General features: G+C 42.3%; 1 protein-coding gene across 1 annotated transcript in view; it reads right to left on the reverse strand.

Moving 5' to 3' along the window:
- The window catches only part of DNAH14 (dynein axonemal heavy chain 14), a 1,015,490-nt gene that overhangs the window by 226,194 nt on the left and 773,388 nt on the right, over positions 1-15,908 (reverse strand). Inside the window, exon 44 of the mRNA XM_088449338.1 lies at positions 7,767-7,883. Coding sequence (XP_088305464.1) covers positions 7,767-7,883 — 117 coding nt within the window. The remainder of the gene's footprint in view (positions 1-7,766; positions 7,884-15,908) is intronic.

Below are 15,908 nucleotides of genomic sequence, written 5' to 3' on the forward strand. Positions count from 1 at the left end.
CAGAGAGACAATGCAGTGTAGCAGCGCAGGTATCACTCACTAGATACACAGAGAGACAATGCAGTGTAGCAGTGCAGGTATCACTCACTAGATACACACAGAGAGACAATGCAGTGTAGCAGTGCAGGTATCACTCACTAGACACAAAGAGAGACAATGCAGTGTAGCAGTGCAGGTACCACTCACTAGATACACAGAGAGACAATGCAGTGTAGCAGTGCAGGTATCACTCACTAGATGCAGAGAGACAATGCAGTGTAGAAGCGCAGGTATCACTCACTAGACACACAGAGTGACAATGCAGTGTAGCAGCGCAGGTATCACTCACTAGATACACAGAGAGACAATGCAGTGTAGCAGCGCAGGTATCCCTCACTAGATGCAGAGAGACAATGCAGTGTAGCAGCACAGGTATCACTCACTAGATACACAGAGAGACAATGCAGTGTAGCAGTGCAGGTATCACTCACTAGACACACAGAGAGACAATGCAGTGTAGCAGTGCAGGTATCACTCACTAGATACACAGAGAAACAATGCAGTGTAGCAGCGCAGGTATCACTCACTAGACACACAGAGAGACAATGCAGTGTAGCAGCGCAGGTATCACTCACTAGATACACAGAGAGAAAGCAGTGTAGCAGCGCAGGTATCACTCACTAGATGCAGAGAGACAATGCAGTGTAGCAGCGCAGGTATCACTCACTAGATACAGAGAGACAATGCAGTGTAGCAGCACAGGTATCACTCACTAGATACACAGAGAGACAATGCAGTGTAGCAGCGCAGGTATCACTCACTAGACACACAGAGAGACAATGCAGTGTAGCAGCGCAGGTATCACTCACTAGATACACAGAGAGACAATGCAGTGTAGCAGCGCAGGTATCACTCACTAGATACACAGAGAGACAATGCAATGTAGCAGCGCAGGTATCACTCACTAGATACACAGAGAGACAATGCAGTGTAGCAGCGCAGGTATCACTCACTAGATACACAGAGAGACAATGCAGTGTAGCACTGCAGGTATCACTCACTAGTTACACAGAGAGACAATGCAATGTAGCAGCGCAGGTATCACTCACTAGATAAACAGAGAGACAATGCAGTGTAGCAGCGCATGTATCACTCATTAGACACAAAGAGAGACAATGCAGTGTAGCAGTGCAGGTATCACTCACTAGATACACAGAGAGACAATGCAGTGTAGCAGCGCAGGTATCACTCACTAGATACACAGAGAGACAATGCAGTGTAGCAGTGCAGGTATCACTCAGTAGATACACAGAGAGACAATGCAGTGTAGCAGTGCAGACATCACTCACTAGATACAGAGAGACAATGCAGTGTAGCAGCGCAGGTATCACTCACTAGATACAGAGAGACAATGCAGTGTAGCAGCGCAGGTATCACTCACTAGATACAGAGAGACAATGCAGTGTAGCAGTGCAGGTATCACTCACTAGATGCAGAGAGACAATGCAGTGTAGCAGCGCAGGTATCACTCACTAGATACACCGAGAGACAATGCAGTGTAGCAGTGCAGGTATCACTCACTAGATACACAGAGAGACAATGCAGTGTAGCAGCACAGGTATCACTCACTAGATACACAGAGAGACAATGCAGTGTAGCAGCGCAGGTATCACTCACTAGATACAGAGAGACAATGCAGTGTAGCAGTGCAGGTATCACTCACTATATACACAGAGAGACAATGCAGTGTAGCAGTGCAGGCATCACTCACTAGATACACAGAGAGACAATGCAGTGTAGCAGTGCAGGTATCACTCACTATATACACAGAGAGACAATGCAGTGTAGCAGTGCAGGCATCACTCACTAGATACACAGAGAGACAATGCAGTGTAGCAGTGCAGGTATCACTCACTAGATACAGAGAGACAATGCAGTGTAGCAGTGCAGGTATCACTCACTAGATACACAGAGAGACAATGCAGTGTAGCAGCGCAGGTATCGCTCACTAGATACACAGAGAGACAATGCAGTGTAGCAGTGCAGGTATCACTCACTAGATACACAGAGAGACAATGCAGTGTAGCAGTGCAGGTATCACTCACTAGACACAAAGAGAGACAATGCAGTGTAGCAGTGCAGGTATCACTCACTAGATACACAGAGAGACAATGCAGTGTAGCAGTGCAGGTATCACTCACTAGATACACAGAGAAACAATGCAGTGTAGCAGTGCAGGTATCACTCACTAGATACAGAGAGACAATGCAGTGTAGCAGTGCAGTTATCACTCACTAGATACAGAGAGACAATGCAGTGTAGCAGTGCAGGTATCACTCACTAGATACACAGAGAGACAATGCAGTGTAGCAGTGCAGGTATCACTCACTAGATACACAGAGAGACAATGCAGTGTAGCAGTGCAGGTATCACTCACTAGACACATAGAGAGAAAGCAGTGTAGCAGCGCAGGTATCACTCACTAGATGCAGAGAGACAATGCAGTGTAGCAGTGCAGGTATCACTCACTAGATGCAGAGAGACAATGCAGTGTAGAAGCGCAGGTATCACTGACTAGACACACAGAGTGACAATGCAGTGTAGCAGTGCAGGTATCACTCGTTAGATACACAGAGAGACAATGCAGTGTAGCAGCGCAGGTATCACTCACTAGATACACAGAGAGACAATGCAGTGTAGCAGCACAGGTATCACTCACTAGACACACAGAGAGACAATGCAGTGTAGCAGTGCAGGTATCACTCACTAGATACACAGAGAGACAATGCAGTGTAGCAGTGCAGGTATCACTCACTAGACACATAGAGAGACAATGCAGTGTAGCAGCGCAGGTATCACTCACTAGATACACAGAGAGAAAGCAGTGTAGCAGCGCAGGTATCACTCACTAGATGCAGAGAGACAATGCAGTGTAGCAGCGCAGGTATCACTCACTAGATACAGAGAGACAATGCAGTGTAGCAGCACAGGTATCACTCACTAGATACACAGAGAGACAATGCAGTGTAGCAGCGCAGGTATCACTCACTAGAAACACAGAGAGACAATGCAGTGTAGCAGCGCAGGTATCACTCACTAGATACACAGAGAGACAATGCAATGTAGCAGCGCAGGTAACACTCACTAGATACACAGAGAGACAATGCAGTGTAGCAGCGCATGTATCACTCACTAGACACAAAGAGAGACAATGCAGTGTAGCAGTGCAGGTATCACTCACTAGATACACAGAGAGACAATGCAGTGTAGCAGCGCAGGTATCACTCACTAGATACAGAGAGAGACAATGCAGTGTAGCAGCGCAGGTATCACTCACTAGATACACAGAGAGACAATGCAGTGTAGCAGTGCAGACATCACTCACTAGATACAGAAAGACAATGCAGTGTAGCAGCGCAGGTATCACTCACTAGATACAGAGAGACAATGCAGTGTAGCAGTGCAGGTATCACTCACTAGATACACAGAGAGACAATGCAGTGTAGCAGTGCAGGTATCACTCACTAGATACACCGAGAGACAATGCAGTGTAGCAGTGCAGACATCACTCACTAGATACAGAGAGACAATGCAGTGTAGCAGCGCAGGTATCACTCACTAAATACACAGAGAGACAATGCAGTGTAGCAGTGCAGACATCACTCACTAGATACAGAGAGACAATGCATTGTAGCAGCGCAGGTATCACTCACTAGATACAGAGAGACAATGCAGTGTAGCAGTGCAGGTATCACTCACTAGATACACAGAGAGACAATGCAGTGTAGCAGTGCAGGTATCACTCACTAGATGCAGAGAGACAATGCAGTGTAGAAGCGCAGGTATCACTGACTAGACACACAGAGTGACAATGCAGTGTAGCAGTGCAGGTATCACTCGTTAGATACACAGAGAGACAATGCAGTGTAGCAGCGCAGGTATCACTCACTAGATACACAGAGAGACAATGCAGTGTAGCAGCACAGGTATCACTCACTAGACACACAGAGAGACAATGCAGTGTAGCAGTGCAGGTATCACTCACTAGATACACAGAGAGACAATGCAGTGTAGCAGTGCAGGTATCACTCACTAGACACATAGAGAGACAATGCAGTGTAGTAGCGCAGGTATCACTCACTAGATACACAGAGAGAAAGCAGTGTAGCAGCGCAGGTATCACTCACTAGATGCAGAGAGACAATGCAGTGTAGCAGCGCAGGTATCACTCACTAGATACAGAGAGACAATGCAGTGTAGCAGCACAGGTATCACTCACTAGATACACAGAGAGACAATGCAGTGTAGCAGCGCAGGTATCACTCACTAGAAACACAGAGAGACAATGCAGTGTAGCAGCGCAGGTATCACTCACTAGATACATAGAGAGACAATGCAATGTAGCAGCGCAGGTAACACTCACTAGATACACAGAGAGACAATGCAGTGTAGCAGCGCATGTATCACTCACTAGACACAAAGAGAGACAATGCAGTGTAGCAGTGCAGGTATCACTCACTAGATACACAGAGAGACAATGCAGTGTAGCAGCGCAGGTATCACTCACTAGATACAGAGAGAGACAATGCAGTGTAGCAGTGCAGGTATCACTCACTAGATACACAGAGAGACAATGCAGTGTAGCAGTGCAGACATCACTCACTAGATACAGAAAGACAATGCAGTGTAGCAGCGCAGGTATCACTCACTAAATACAGAGAGACAATGCAGTGTAGCAGTGCAGGTATCACTCACTAGATACACAGAGAGACAATGCAGTGTAGCAGTGCAGGTATCACTCACTAGATACACCGAGAGACAATGCAGTGTAGCAGTGCAGACATCACTCACTAGATACAGAGAGACAATGCAGTGTAGCAGCGCAGGTATCACTCACTAAATACACAGAGAGACAATGCAGTGTAGCAGTGCAGACATCACTCACTAGATACAGAGAGACAATGCATTGTAGCAGCGCAGGTATCACTCACTAGATACAGAGAGACAATGCAGTGTAGCAGTGCAGGTATCACTCACTAGATACACAGAGAGACAATGCAGTGTAGCAGTGCAGGTATCACTCACTAGATACACAGAGAGACAATGCAGTGTAGCAGCGCAGGTATCACTCACTAGATACACAGAGAGACAATGCAGTGTAGTAGCGCAGGTATCACTCACTAGATACACAGAGAGACAATGCAGTGTAGCAGTGCAGGTATCACTCACTAGATACACAAAGAGACAATGCAGTGTAGCAGTGCAGGTATCACTCACTAGATACACAAAGAGACAATGCAGTGTAGCAGTGCAGGTATCACTCACTAGACACAAAGAGAGACAATGCAGTGTAGTAGTGCAGGTATCACTCACTAGATACACAGAGAGACAATGCAGTGTAGCAGCGCAGGTATCACTCACTAGATACACAGAGAGACAATGCAGTGTAGCAGCGCAGGTATCACTCACTAGATACACAGAGAGACAATGCAGTGTAGTAGCGCAGGTATCACTCACTAGATACACAGAGAGACAATGCAGTGTAGCAGTGCAGGTATCACTCACTAGATACACAAAGAGACAATGCAGTGTAGCAGTGCAGGTATCACTCACTAGATACACAAAGAGACAATGCAGTGTAGCAGTGCAGGTATCACTCACTAGACACAAAGAGAGACAATGCAGTGTAGTAGTGCAGGTATCACTCACTAGATACACAGAGAGACAATGCAGTGTAGCAGTGCAGGTATCACTCACTAGATACAGAGAGACAATGCAGTGTAGCAGTGCAGGTATCACTCACTAGATACACAGAGAGACAATGCAGTGTAGCAGTGCAGGTATCACTCACTAGATGCAGAGAGACAATGCAGTGTAGCAGTGCAGGTATCACTCACTAGACACAAAGAGAGACAATGCAGTGTAGCAGTGCAGGTATCACTCACTAGATACACAGAGAGACAATGCAGTGTAGCAGTGCAGGTATCACTCACTAGATACAGAGAGACAATGCAGTGTAGCAGTGCAGGTATCACTCACTAGATACACAGAGAGACAATACAGTGTAGCAGTGCAGGAATCACTCACTAGATACACAGAGAGAAAATGCAGTGTAGCAGTGCAGGTATCACTCACTAGACACAAAGAGAGACAATGCAGTGTAGCAGCGCAGGTATCACTCACTAGACACACAGAGAGACAATGCAGTGTAGCAGCGCAGGTATCACTCACTAGATGCACAGAGAGACAATGCAGTGTAGCAGTGCAGGTATCACTCACTAGATACACAGAGAGACAATGCAGTGTAGCAGTGCAGGTATCACTCACTAGATGCAGAGAGACAATGCAGTGTAGCAGTGCAGGTATCACTCACTAGATACACAGAGAAACAATGCAGTGTAGCAGTGCAGGTATCACTCACTAGATACAGAGAGACAATGCAGTGTAGCAGTGCAGGTATCACTCACTAGATACAGAGAGACAATGCAGTGTAGCAGTGCAGGTATGCTGCTCCCTGATAACCTCTGTCTTGTGCAATCACACAGGAGTTCTGTTCTGTGCCGAGGAATCTAGGCATCCAGCTCCCCAGCGCAGAATGGTTGGATCTATCTGTCTGATTTGGCCACATGCAAGGTCACAGTTCAGGTCACAGGTCAGTGGGTCAGCTTTAGGAACTGTCCAGCAAGCAGTGTAATGGAAATGGCACTGCACAATTTGCTGGTAATTAAAAAATAATGATGTCATGACGTAAAACATGAGTCACCGTATGTATATATGTTCACAGTAATATACCTAGCACATTATTAATTAAATGCTGAACAATGGGACTGAAAGATGGTTCACAGACCTAATACGGGAACCCGGAAGTAAAACAGTTAAGAGTCCACATTCCACCAATTAATCACAAATAAGCAGATATACAACTCCAGAAAGAAAAGAAAAGGTTTCCCAGCCAGTGATTAATGTGTTTTGTCTAAGTACATAGCCTTTTACACTATGGAAAATAATCAGCAAAAAAACAAAACAAAAGAACAGAGGTGGATGGAAAAAAAACGTCATCATCTAAAAGATGTAAAATGCATAGCGAGGGCGTCCCGAGACTGTCCTCCTATTCAGTGCGGCTATAAATACCGCTAATTCCCTGGCAAAGTCTGCAGATTATCACTTTCATATTCCAAACATTCCAAAAATTTGTAAACAAAAACGGGATCCTACATTAGGCAACCGAGGCTCCCGCCTGGGACCCAACGTACATATGGGGCACAAATTACTCTAACCAGATATTGGGCAAAATGTACTAAGCTGCGGTTTGACGGCGGGTTCTATTCTATTCTAAACCCCGGCGGTTTGGTGGCAGTATTGCAGTGGTTTCTAAACGACAGCCCTGTTCTATTCTATTCTAAAATGTGTTTTGATGGCAGTTTTGCAGCGGTTTTGGCCTTAGTAAATCTGCAGATAGCAAAACCGCCGCCAAACCGCCGTCAAAACACATTTTAGAATATGACAGAACAGGGCTGTCATTTAGAAACCGCTGCAAAACCGCCACCAAAGCCCCGGGGTTTAGAATAGTAAAAAAAAAAACACAACAAGAAGTTGCTTTCACAATAGTAATAATGATTAAATGAAATTAAATGTAAAATCAGCTGCATATTATAAGCATAACTCTTTGTTTAAGTATAATACACTTTTACACTTTACCGTTTTATTATATTTGCATCTGATGTTAATTATTTCCACCAAAGCACACGAGGAGAAGCAATCCAACAAAAAGAACATATAGACATTACCTTTCTGGATTAAAGATTCTGTGGATGGAACCAGACTGTCCCAAGGCACAAACTTCCCACTTTGTAGGTCAACAAAATAACTGAAAACGGATCTGTCTCCCAGAGGCATCTGTACTCCTGGAAGAGCAAAGGAAACATTCTGCAATGTAGTGGTAACGTTCTGCAAGACGTGCGCTAGCGACATAATAAGGAGCAGAACCCAACGCTGGGAGCATCGCCAGGTGCAGCAATTTATGTGGTTGTGTTCTGAGAGACAGCGCCAGACAGGAAAGCTTGGAAGAGAGACGCAGGAAAGACGCACATCAATCCCATGTCGTGCACTTTGGGGAAACTTAACACCAGCTGAATACATTGGGGATTATTCTGAGTTGGGAGCAAAGCAAAAAAAAAAAAAAAAGCTAGTAACTTTATACCTGGACACACCATGCTGCAATACAAGAGATGCAAATACATGTATTATGTATGCATGAGAGGTAAATACTGGCTGCTGTTGCATGTAGCCCACAGATGATGTACAGCTTCATTACTCTGAAATTTAGATCTTAGCTAGGAAACCCCCCTCCCAAATCTAATTCTCTCTGTACATGTTACATCTTCCCCCCCAATGTGCAGATATGCAGATAGACTTCATCAGGGGTGTACTTTATACATTTAGCTGTGTATTACGGGAGAACTCCACAACCAAACCTTACTCATTTAGCTGTGTATTACAGGAGAACTCTACAACCAAACCTTACTCATTTAGCTGTGTATTACAGGAGAACTCTACAACCAAACCTTACTCATTTAGCTGTGTATTACGGGAGAACTCTACAACCAAACTTTATACATTTAGCTGTGTATTATGGGAGAACTCCACAACCGAACCTTACTCATTTAGCTGTGTATAAATGAGAACTCTACAACCAAACCTTACTCATTTAGCTGTGTATTACGGGAGAACTCCAAAACCAAACTTTACACATTTAGCTGTGTATTACGGGAGAACTCCACAACCAAACCTTACTCATTCAGCTGTGTTTTACGGGAGAACTCTACAACCAAACTTTACTCATTTAGCTGTGTATAAATGAGAAGTCTACAACCAAACCTTACTCATTTAGCTGTGTATTACGGGAGAGCTCCACAACCAAACCTTACTCATTTAGCTGTATATTACGGGAAAGCTCCACAACCAAACCTTACTCATTTAGCTGTGTATTACAGGAGAACTCTACAACCAAACTTGACTCATTTAGCTGTGTATTACGGGAGAACTCTACAACCAAACATTATACATTTAGCTGTGTATTATGGGAGAACTCCACAACCGAACCTTACTCATTTAGCTGTGTATAAATGAGAACTCTACAACCAAACCTTACTCATTTAGCTGTGTATTACGGGAGAACTCCACAACCAAACTTTACACATTTAGCTGTGTATTACGGGAGAACTCCACAACCAAACCTTACTCATTTAGCTGTGTTTTACGGGAGAACTCTACAACCAAACTTTACTCATTTAGCTGTGTATTACGGGAGAACTCCACAACCAAACTTTACACATTTAGCTGTGTATAAATGAGAACTCTACAACCAAACCTTACTCATTTAGCTGTGTATTACGGGAGAGCTCCACAAACAAACCTTACTCATTTAGCTGTGTATTACGGGAAAGCTCCACAACCAAACCTTACTCATTTAGCTGTGTATTACGGGAAAACTCCACAACCAAACATTACACATTTAGCTGTGTATTTCGGGAGAACTCCACAACCAAACTTTACTCACTTAGCTGTGTAATACAAGAGAACTCTACAACCAAACTTTACTCATTTAGCTGTGTATTACGGGAGAACTCCACAACCAAACTTTAAACATTTAGCTGTGTATAACGGGAGAACTCCACAACCAAACTTTACTCATTTAGCTGTGTATTACAGGAGAACTCTACAACCAAACTTTACTCATTTAGCTGTGTATTACGGGAGAACTCTACAACCAAACTTTATACATTTAGCTGTATATAATGGGAGAACTCCACAACCGAACCTTACTCATTTAGCTGTGTATAAATGAGAACTCTACAACCAAACCTTACTCATTTAGCTGTGTATTACGGGAGAACTCCACAACCAAACTTTACACATTTAGCTGTGTATTACGGGAGAACTCCACAACCAAACCTTATTCATTTAGCTGTGTTTTACGGGAGAACTCTACAACCAAACTTTACTCATTTAGCTGTGTATAAATGAGAGCTCTACAACCAAACCTTACTCATTTAGCTGTGTATTACGGGAGAGCTCCACAACCAAACCTTACTCATTTAGCTGTGTATTACGGGAAAGGTCCACAACCAAACCTTACTCATTTAGCTGTGTATTACGGGAAAACTCCACAACCAAACTTTACACATTTAGCTGTGTATTTCGGGAGAACTCCACAACCAAACTTTACTCACTTAGCTGTGTAATACAAGAGAACTCTGCAACCAAACTTTACTCATTTAGCTGTGTGTTACGGGAGAACTCCACAACCAAACTTTAAACATTTAGCTGTGTATAAAGGGAGAACTCCACAACCAAACTTTACTCATTTAGCTGTATATTACGGGAGAACTCTACAACCAAACTTTACTCATTTAGCTGTATATTACGGTAGAACTCTACAACCAAACTTTATACATTTAGCTGTGTATTAGGGGAGAACTCCACAACCAAACCTTACTCATTTAGCTGTGTATAAATGAGAACTCTACAACCAAACCTTACTCATTTAGCTGTGTATTACTGGAGAACTCTACAACCAAACTTTACTCATTTAGCTGTGTATAAATGAGAACTCTACAACCAAACCATACTCATTTAGCTGTGTATTACGGGAGAACTCCACAACCAAACCTTACTCATTTAGCTGTGTATTACGGGAGAACTCTACAACCAAACCTTGCTCATTTAGCTGTGTATTATGGGAGAACTCTACAACCAAACTTTACACATTTAGCTGTGTATTACGGGAGAACTCCACAACCAAACCTTACTCATTTAGCTGTGTATTACGGGAGAACTCTACAACCAAACTTTACTCATTTAGCTGTGTATAAATGAGAACTCTACAACCAAACCTTACTCATTTAGCTGTGTATTACGGGAGAGCTCCACCACCAAACCTTACTCATTTAGCTGTGTATTACGGGAGAGCTCCACAACCAAACCTTACTCATTTAGCTGTGTATTATGGGAGAACTCTACAACCACACTTTACACATTTAGCTGTGTATTACGGGAGAACTCCACAACCAAACCTTACTCATTTAGCTGTGTATTATGGGAGAACTCTACAACCAAACTTTACTCATTTAGCTGTGTATAAATGAGAACTCTACAACCAAACCTTACTCATTTAGCTGTGTATTACGGGAGAGCTCCACAACCAAACCTTACTCATTTAGCTGTGTATTACGGGAGAGCTCCACAACCAAACCTTACTCATTTAGCTGTGTATTACGGGAGAACTCCACAACCAAACTTTACACATTTAGCTGTGTATTTCGGGAGAACTCCACAACCAAACTTTACTCACTTAGCTGTGTATTACAAGAGAACTCTACAACCAAACTTTACTCATTAGCTGTGTATTACGGGAGAACTCCACAACCAAACTTTACACATTTAGCTGTGTATTACGGGAGAACTCCACAACCAAACTTTACTAATTTAGCTGTATATTACGGGAGAACTCTACAACCAAACTTTACTCATTTAGCTGTATATTACGGTAGAACTCTACAACCAAACTTTACTCATTTAGCTGTGTATTACGGGAGAACTCCACAACCAAACCTTACTCATTTCGCTGTGTAATACGGGAGTACTCCACAATCAAACTTTACACATTTAGCTGTGTATTACGGGAGAACTCCACAACCAAACTTTACTCATTTAGCTGTATATTACAGGAGAACTCTACAACCAAACTTTACTCATTTAGCTGTGTATTACGGGAGAACACAACCAAACCTTATCCATTTAGCTGTGTATTATGGGAGAACTCCACAACCAAACTTTACTCATTTAGCTGAGTATTACGGGAGAACTCCACAACCAGACCTTACTCATTTAGCTGTGTATTACGGGAGAACTCCACAACCAAACCTTACTCATTTAGCTGTGTATTACGGGAGATCTCCACAACCAAACTTTACTCATTTAGCTGTGTATTACGGGAGAACTCCACAACCAAACCTTATCCATTTAGCTGTGTATTATGGGAGAACTCCACAACCAAACCTTACTCATTTAGCTGTGTATTACGGGAGAACTCCACAACCAAACCTTACTCATTTAGCTGTGTATAACGGGAGAACTCCACAACCAAACTTTACTCATTTAGCTGTATATTACGGGAGAACTCCACAACCAAACTTTACTCATTTAGCTGTATATTACGGGAGAACTCTACAACCAAACTTTACTCATTTAGCTGTATATTACAGGAGAACTCTACAACCAAACTTTACTCATTTAGCTCTGTATAACGGGAGAACTCCACAACCAAACTTTACTCACTTAGCTGTGTAATACAAGAGAACTCTACAACCAAACTTTACTCATTTAGCTGTGTGTTACGGGAGAACTCCACAACCAAACTTTAAACATTTAGCTGTGTATAAAGGGAGAACTCCACAACCAAACTTTACTCATTTAGCTGTATATTACGGGAGAACTCTACAACCAAACTTTACTCATTTAGCTGTATATTACGGTAGAACTCTACAACCAAACTTTATACATTTAGCTGTGTATTAGGGGAGAACTCCACAACCAAACCTTACTCATTTAGCTGTGTATAAATGAGAACTCTACAACCAAACCTTACTCATTTAGCTGTGTATTACTGGAGAACTCTACAACCAAACTTTACTCATTTAGCTGTGTATAAATGAGAACTCTACAACCAAACCATACTCATTTAGCTGTGTATTACGGGAGAACTCCACAACCAAACCTTACTCATTTAGCTGTGTATTACGGGAGAACTCTACAACCAAACCTTGCTCATTTAGCTGTGTATTATGGGAGAACTCTACAACCAAACTTTACACATTTAGCTGTGTATTACGGGAGAACTCCACAACCAAACCTTACTCATTTAGCTGTGTATTACGGGAGAACTCTACAACCAAACTTTACTCATTTAGCTGTGTATAAATGAGAACTCTACAACCAAACCTTACTCATTTAGCTGTGTATTACGGGAGAGCTCCACCACCAAACCTTACTCATTTAGCTGTGTATTACGGGAGAGCTCCACAACCAAACCTTACTCATTTAGCTGTGTATTATGGGAGAACTCTACAACCACACTTTACACATTTAGCTGTGTATTACGGGAGAACTCCACAACCAAACCTTACTCATTTAGCTGTGTATTATGGGAGAACTCTACAACCAAACTTTACTCATTTAGCTGTGTATAAATGAGAACTCTACAACCAAACCTTACTCATTTAGCTGTGTATTACGGGAGAGCTCCACAACCAAACCTTACTCATTTAGCTGTGTATTACGGGAGAGCTCCACAACCAAACCTTACTCATTTAGCTGTGTATTACGGGAGAACTCCACAACCAAACTTTACACATTTAGCTGTGTATTTCGGGAGAACTCCACAACCAAACTTTACTCACTTAGCTGTGTATTACAAGAGAACTCTACAACCAAACTTTACTCATTAGCTGTGTATTACGGGAGAACTCCACAACCAAACTTTACACATTTAGCTGTGTATTACGGGAGAACTCCACAACCAAACTTTACTAATTTAGCTGTATATTACGGGAGAACTCTACAACCAAACTTTACTCATTTAGCTGTATATTACGGTAGAACTCTACAACCAAACTTTACTCATTTAGCTGTGTATTACGGGAGAACTCCACAACCAAACCTTACTCATTTCGCTGTGTAATACGGGAGTACTCCACAATCAAACTTTACACATTTAGCTGTGTATTACGGGAGAACTCCACAACCAAACTTTACTCATTTAGCTGTATATTACAGGAGAACTCTACAACCAAACTTTACTCATTTAGCTGTGTATTACGGGAGAACACAACCAAACCTTATCCATTTAGCTGTGTATTATGGGAGAACTCCACAACCAAACTTTACTCATTTAGCTGAGTATTACGGGAGAACTCCACAACCAGACCTTACTCATTTAGCTGTGTATTACGGGAGAACTCCACAACCAAACCTTACTCATTTAGCTGTGTATTACGGGAGATCTCCACAACCAAACTTTACTCATTTAGCTGTGTATTACGGGAGAACTCCACAACCAAACCTTATCCATTTAGCTGTGTATTATGGGAGAACTCCACAACCAAACCTTACTCATTTAGCTGTGTATTACGGGAGAACTCCACAACCAAACCTTACTCATTTAGCTGTGTATAACGGGAGAACTCCACAACCAAACTTTACTCATTTAGCTGTATATTACGGGAGAACTCCACAACCAAACTTTACTCATTTAGCTGTATATTACGGGAGAACTCTACAACCAAACTTTACTCATTTAGCTGTATATTACAGGAGAACTCTACAACCAAACTTTACTCATTTAGCTCTGTATAACGGGAGAACTCCACAACCAAACTTTACTCACTTAGCTGTGTAATACAAGAGAACTCTACAACCAAACTTTACTCATTTAGCTGTGTGTTACGGGAGAACTCCACAACCAAACTTTAAACATTTAGCTGTGTATAAAGGGAGAACTCCACAACCAAACTTTACTCATTTAGCTGTATATTACGGGAGAACTCTACTACCAAACTTTACTCATTTAGCTGTATATTACGGTAGAACTCTACAACCAAACTTTATACATTTAGCTGTGTATTAGGGGAGAACTCCACAACCAAACCTTACTCATTTAGCTGTGTATAAATGAGAACTCTACAACCAAACCTTACTCATTTAGCTGTGTATTACTGGAGAACTCTACAACCAAACTTTACTCATTTAGCTGTGTATAAATGAGAACTCTACAACCAAACCATACTCATTTAGCTGTGTATTACGGGAGAACTCCACAACCAAACCTTACTCATTTAGCTGTGTATTACGGGAGAACTCTACAACCAAACCTTGCTCATTTAGCTGTGTATTATGGGAGAACTCTACAACCAAACTTTACACATTTAGCTGTGTATTACGGGAGAACTCCACAACCAAACCTTACTCATTTAGCTGTGTATTACGGGAGAACTCTACAACCAAACTTTACTCATTTAGCTGTGTATAAATGAGAACTCTGCAACCAAACCTTACTCATTTAGCTGTGTATTACGGGAGAGCTCCACCACGAAACCTTACTCATTGAGCTGTGTATTACGGGAGAGCTCCACAACCAAACCTTACTCATTTAGCTGTGTATTATGGGAGAACTCTACAACCAAACTTTACACATTTAGCTGTGTATTACGGGAGAACTCCACAACCAAACCTTACTCATTTAGCTGTGTATTACGGGAGAACTCTACAACCAAACTTTACTCATTTAGCTGTGTATAAATGAGAACTCTACAACCAAACCTTACTCATTTAGCTGTGTATTACGGGAGAGCTCCACAACCAAACCTTACTCATTTAGCTGTGTATTACGGGAGAGCTCCACAACCAAACCTTACTCATTTAGCTGTGTATTACGGGAGAACTCCACAACCAAACTTTACACATTTAGCTGTGTATTTCGGGAGAACTCCACAACCAAACTTTACTCACTTAGCTGTGTATTACAAGAGAACTCTACAACCAAACTTTACTCATTTAGCTGTGTATTACGGGAGAACTCCACAACCAAACTTTACACATTTAGCTGTGTATTACGGGAGAACTCCACAACCAAACTTTACTAATTTAGCTGTATATTACGGGAGAACTCTACAACCAAACTTTACTCATTTAGCTGTATATTACGGTAGAACTCTACAACCAAACTTTACTCATTTAGCTGTGTATTAGGGGAGAACTCCACAACCAAACCTTACTCATTTCGCTGTGTAATACGGGAGTAATCCACAATCAAACTTTACACATTTAGCTGTGTATTACGGGAGAACTCCACAACCAAACTTTACTCATTT

Source organism: Taudactylus pleione, unplaced genomic scaffold, assembly GCF_031769625.1.
Source record: "Taudactylus pleione unplaced genomic scaffold, aTauple2 ptg000483l, whole genome shotgun sequence".
NCBI lineage: Eukaryota > Metazoa > Chordata > Amphibia > Anura > Myobatrachidae > Taudactylus > Taudactylus pleione.